Source organism: Camellia sinensis, chromosome 15, assembly GCF_055761805.1.
Source record: "Camellia sinensis isolate YWXY chromosome 15, ASM5576180v1, whole genome shotgun sequence".
NCBI classification, from domain to species: domain Eukaryota; kingdom Viridiplantae; phylum Streptophyta; class Magnoliopsida; order Ericales; family Theaceae; genus Camellia; species Camellia sinensis.
In genome coordinates this window covers 70,182,381-70,188,695 of record NC_138975.1, presented here as the reverse complement: position 1 = coordinate 70,188,695, position 6,315 = coordinate 70,182,381, and the positions used below count along the sequence as shown (strand labels likewise).

At 39.8% G+C, this 6,315-nt stretch overlaps 1 protein-coding gene across 1 annotated transcript; it reads right to left on the bottom strand.

Moving 5' to 3' along the window:
* Positions 1 to 346: 346 nt before the first annotated feature.
* LOC114269945 (E3 ubiquitin-protein ligase WAV3) lies at positions 347 to 2,758 on the bottom strand. Its single transcript, XM_082909949.1, has 4 exons — positions 2,579 to 2,758; positions 1,659 to 2,212; positions 917 to 1,251; positions 347 to 768 (listed from the first exon to the last, which is right to left on the bottom strand). Exons 1-4 carry the CDS (start codon positions 2,625 to 2,627, stop codon positions 636 to 638), a joined length of 1,071 nt encoding a protein of 356 aa, XP_082766075.1. The 5' UTR covers positions 2,628 to 2,758; the 3' UTR covers positions 347 to 635.
* Positions 2,759 to 6,315: the final 3,557 nt, after the last annotated feature.

The following is a 6,315-nucleotide window of genomic DNA, read 5'->3' as shown; positions in this document are numbered from 1 at the left end:
AATAATTTGAGGAAAAAGAGCATCATTTGGTGGCAATGGACTTGAAGGCGACAATGATGGCGAATTTGGACCAAAAGCTCAGCATGGCGTGGAAGCGGTGGTAATGCAATTATGTGTAATTAGGGTTTTTGCTTTGGTAAAGTGTGTTGTGTTGCTGATTTTACCATTTTGCCTAGTCAAATTTCGTGTTCTTTGAAAACTAGCCCAAGTTCTGTCAGCCAATTTGGACAGGGGCGGACACAGGGGCTACATTGTTGCACTAATTAACTTGAGGGACTAAAATTGTGCAATTGTAACTTGAGAGACACAAAATGATACAAAGTACAAATTTGAGGGACCAACAAAATAACTAATAAAAAAAACTTATTTAATACGGGCTAATCACACATTAATAATTTATTGAAGTGCAACGGGCAAATCACACACTGGAAATTTAACAACAATGTAGCCCATCTGTGAAATGACTAATTAAAAAAGGAAAAACTTTTTTAACAACGGGTAAATCACACACGAAATTTATTGAAGTGCAAAGGCAAAACCCAATGCAATGGTCTGCCTTGTAAATTAAAGATGGATGGCGAAGGAATTAAAGCACGCATTCAAGGGGATCGGCAGCGAGGTCTTGCTTCTCATCCTCATCCACAGAGGGCAGTGGCTTGACGGTTCTCCTCAATCATCACCTCCTCCCTCTCCGGCTCCACGGATGTCCTGCTGGTGCGGCTTACGGTAACAATTATCGCATTGGCATCAAACAATTTCCCACCAGAGCTGCACGCGCGTTATATTCATACACATATCCATTACTTTTGTCAGATCGATCATCGAGTCAAATTAAATAGGCGATCAAACACATGAAACATAATTTATTCTACTAGCTAGTAAATGCAGGGATTTGATAATATTGGTACCACCTGACCTGTATGTGTAAGTGATGTCGAGGACATCCGAGGGGGCCGGACTACTAGCAGCAGGGAGAAGAAGATCCACTATGACCTTGTGTACCTCTTTGCTGTAAAGATCGCCAAATGAAACAGTCACAGGGCCGGCAGCATCTTCCTTGGATTGTGGATAGTTTCCGGCAGACACCTTAACGATTGTGGATTCGACTTGTGTGACAGTCAGCTTCAGATCCTGAACAACTACGGTGAGAAGCCCAGCCAAACACTGGGAAAATGCAATACTCAAGTTGTCCTGGTTCCGAACATCTGTGAACGTTCCTCCCATGCTGTTGTTTGCGATGGCATTGAGCACCTATATCGAACGGGAATTACTAAAGTTATACTACTACAACTTTTGCAATTTTTTTTTTAGATACTGGTTTTCCCACATCACAGTGTAATAAGGAAAGAAAAGAAAAAATATAAATAAAAAAATATTTATAAGTCTTTGCCATTAAACCATTACTTGTCAAATTAGCCAGTACACACAATCCGAATATAGCAGATTCTGTGGAATGAATGTGTAGGGATCACCTAATTTACCAAAGGAAATTTCAATATGTAACCAAATTTACTCCCTTGTTTCTGCCCAGTATGGATCACCCGAGACTCTAGCTAGCCTTGATTAGTGTACAGCTAGCTGTTAATTCCTCCATAAAATAGATTCCTATACAGATAATGATTTTTTTTTTTTTGTTTCTTTTTTTCAATACAACGTACCATCGGATCGTAGTCTGCGCCAAAACCGTATGTGTATACGGGCACGTTGCCGACCGAAACTTGGGCAGCATCACCACCTTCGTTTTGCTGACCGCCGGACATAAGCATAATGCCAACTGCACGCCTGCTAGTAAGTATGCGGTCATTGAGCACTTTTAAGCCCGTTTGAAGACCAGCAGAGATGTTCGTGCCGCCGTTAGCAACTAAAGAATTGACCAGATTTTCAATCTCCCCTTGAGAATTTTCAGTTATCTGCCGCAATGGGCACAACCTCTGGGAGCTCTCGTTGAATGTGACAATCGACAAACGATCAATCGGGCCAAGTTTCTTGATCATGAATAGCATGGCAATTTTCATTTTTTCTAACTTCTCTCCCCCCATGCTACCGCTGACATCTAGGACCGTCACAAGATCCACTCCGGATCTGTCGTTGCCGGATCCTGCCCCCGTGAGCTCCAGCATCACCTTGAATTTGCTTTCTTCCAGTGGTGCCGTCGTCTTGTTGATGATTGTCGCCTTTGTTTTTCCTGCCAGGAATGCTGCAAGTTTTCCCCCTGAAATATGCCATCATCCCAAAAAAACACTCCAGCATGATTTACATGGTGCAGAATAAAAAAAAAGACTCCAGCCATGATTTACAGCCAAAGGGTCAGAGACTTAGACATGAAGAAAAAGACTCCAGCCATGATTTACAGATAGCTCCAACCATGCTTCTATATATAGTTGAATTACTTGCTTAGATTTATAAAACCTGATAGAGGGAAAATCTACCTCTCAGACATTGAGAGATTTGAGAGAGATTTGACAGAGGATGAATAGTTTGTTTCTTGTAAGCTTTGAGTGAGATATATCAATACAATTGTGTGGCTTTTCTTTGTAAATTCATAGAGTGTAAATGGAGAAATGAAGAAAACATAAACCTGAGACATCTTGGCTTGCAACAATCGGCTCATCATCGTTGAAGCTCATTTTGCCAAGAAAACTGATACACCAATTGAATTTGTTAAACTTTCCTTACTCCCATCTCACCACTTTCAACCTCAAATAAATAGAGAGAGGAAACCATTGTCAAAAAAGACTTTCTTGTAGTCTTTTTATATAGGCCTGGATATGAAAGCTCAATTTATTATTATTATTATTATTATTATTATTATTATTATTGCATAGGGAAGAAGAGAATCTCCGTTGAATTGAAGGGAGTTAAGGGTGTAAATCTGGCACTGTCGGCCCATGTCGAGTCTCGCGGGCTTCTACCAAAATTCGGGCCGAACCGAGTCGGGCCACGGACCAAAAAATTAGGCCCAGGCCCAACAGTATTCAGGCTTTGGATGGGCCGGTGAGCTTGGACCTGGCCTTGGGCTTGGGCCGGCCTAATAATCTTTTTTTTATTTTTTAAAAATTTTTTCTACTAAAATTTTATTATCTTTTGCATGGGGAAGGTTGAATTGAAGGGAGCAATACTACAATCGGGTATACACCAATTAATGCACAATTTTTTTTTTTTAATGGATTCTGATTATTAGTATTATTATTATTATTATTATTATTATTATTTTGCATTTTATATTTTTTATATCATTCCGCACTCTATTCACTACAAACTATTATTTATTTTTTGCTTATAATCATTTTTTGTTTATGTAAAATTTTACCTTAAAATGACGTGATAGTGCCATTTGTAATAAAAAGATGTCAATAGACTCTTTATTATAACTTGATAGATCAAAATCCAGCCAAATCATTTTTAATAATTTTATTGTATTGAGTGTTACATTGGATTGTTATATTTGGGATACACTAGGGAGTTTTTTTTACAGTGTTACGTTTAATAATTTGAACATTATGAAAAAATTCACATTTTTGCCATTTATGTAATTCATACTACAATGAGATCTTTGGGTCTATAAGAAAAAAAAAAAGAGAACGAAACAGTTCATAAGATAACTATTTGAGATTTATTGGTGCTTCACCCTTAATCTTATCTATATTTTGTTTTTATAAAAATTAAATTGATGAATTATTATTTAACTTAGTGCATAGCACAGGTTATAAGTTACTCTATCTATATATATATTAAGGACAAGGAATATTTTAATTAAAAGCCTTCTAAGACTTTCAAAGTTTCATTCTAAATTCTAATTTTTTGATTTTAAATAACTAAAAAAATCTTTTATCGGCTAGCCTTATTGAAGCAAAAATAAATAAATTAATAAGGGTCTATTTGGTAACGTTTACGTTTTCAGTTTATATTTACAAAAATTTTATAAACTGGTTTTTGTTTATTTTTTGTTTATTTTTAGAAAAACATAAATTACAAACGTGTTTGGTAATTGACAAAATGTTTAAAAAATTTTAAAAATATAAAAAAGAGTGAGAAATGACAAGTGGCGGCAAAAGACGATTGTGGAAAGTGGTGACGGTGGGTGGTGGGTAGCTGGTGATGGTGGATGGGTGGTGGTGGTGGTGGGTGGGTGGGTGACGGTGGCGGGTGGTAGCGAGTGGGTGGTAGTAGTGGTGGTGGTGACACGATCCGAATCAATTTTTAATTAAATTTCACCATAACCTCTAAAAATTAGGCTAATCGCAATAACACGGTCAATTTCTGTTTCTGAAGCCTATACGGCCTTCAATTTAAATTTTATAACAAAGAATCAAATAGATTTTCTTACGGTGAACGGATAGGAATTGAAAAACACATACACTCATATAACAAGCATTCAAAATCATATTGTAGAGGGTTAGAAATTAAACCCCAAACTAAGTATGAGCCTAAGCACTGAGGTCGCCCTAAAGAGGCGACTGGAAATAAAAAAGGAGCATGGGCCAAAGCCCAAGGAAAGTGGACCAACAATGGGCCGTAGCAAATCCGACCCATCAGGGCTCCAAATGGACTCTACAAAGAAAAATGTCCAAGTCAAGTTGCAGAGGCAACACCTGCGACGGTGAAGGAGGGAACATGTGCAGCGAGAGAGTTACTGATGTACTTTGCCTCAGCGCCGCCATTCCTAATATCTTCAGTTTCGCCACCATCTGATGTTACTGAGGAAAAGAGAAAGCCAACACAACTAAGTTGCAGAGGCAACACTTGCGACGGCCAAGTTGCAGAGGTTAAGTTGCGGAGGCATTTTGTCTTAGTGCCACCATTCCAAGTATCCTAGGTTCCGCCGCCATTCCAAGTAATGTAGGTATCATAACCATCTGGAGTTGTTGAGAAAAGGAGAAAAAACAGAAGCAACTAAGTTCCAGAGGCAATACTTACAGCGCCTAAGTTGCGGAGGCATTTTGTCGGTGCCGCCATCTCTAATATCTTCAGTCCTGCTACCTAAACTTGCTGTGAGAAATGAGTACCGAAGCAACTACTACCGCAGCAACTAAGTTGCAGAGGGGATACCCTGCCAAGGTGATAGCAGCCTTTGAGAGAGGTTTGCCTCTGCAACTAAAGGCTAATGCTTGGCGCTGATAGCAGGCCCAAAGGCGTTACTAGCCCAGGGCTGATAGCAGGCCCCCCCTCTCTCTTAGTTCATTTAACCTGGCGCGGATAGTAGGCCCCAAGACTTACTGGTTGGAATTGATAGCAGGCCCAGAGATACCAATTTACCGCTGCAATCCCGCAAAAATGGGAGCAGGGTAGCCCAAACATAAGGGACTCTATTTCCATTACCCAGGTCATAGACCTGACTTAGTCACACAGGTAGGACTAAGGAAGCCGCCTTGGACTCGGTACTAAGGCACAGCATGGCTGATAGCAAGCTTGGTTGTGGCCTTCGCCCTGGGAAGCTGGGGTGTTTGTGGTTAGGTGGCTAAGGGTGAAGGTTTCGCTGAGGTGAACACGAACATAGCCGATAGCAGGCTGATGGAGTCCTGAGAATGCATGTACTAGCCAAATAGAACTGAGAAGGCAAGTGCAGCGGCAAGGTTCACCGCTGCAAGTGCACTTCCTGAGATTCAAACTGAGAAGGCAAGTGCAGAGGTAAACACCACTGCTACAACTGTACTTGTTGAGGCTCAAAAGGGAGTCACTGCGCCAAACACTCTCGTCCCAACTACACTTACTGAGGCTCAAAAAAGGTAGTTGTGGAGGCAAACAGATAGTACACAGTGCATGCAGAGGGGCACGTGGCACCTTCAGCCTTGTGGCTCAAGGTAGAATATTCTATGTGATCCCCTAGGACACATGTCTTCTCTCTATTTGGCCACTTGGTGTCCTATTGGCACCAAGGAAAAGCTTATAAATAGAACCCATTTCCTAAGGTTCAACAAGAGGAATTTTGAGGATTTGGGGGAGATGCTGCCCATTTTGGAACTGTCATTGTCTTCTTCTTGAGCCATTTGCTTCACCCTCACCCAGCTACACACTCTCCAACTCCTAGATAGTTGCTGCTACTCATTCTCCAACCACTTCCACCACTATTGGACCATTAACATAGTTTTACCTCTCTAATCACCTCTCTAACCTTGAACCCCCTACACATATCAAGCTCATGATTATAAGTATAATTTAGATTAATTAGCATAACAGAGATTAATTAGCATAACACAGAGTACGGTTACCATTAAATGTAGTTAAATTTTTAGAAAAAATTATATATATTAGAAGTTTTGATTGAAAGATTAGGACCAAAATATATATATAATTATTATTAACTTCACAATATAT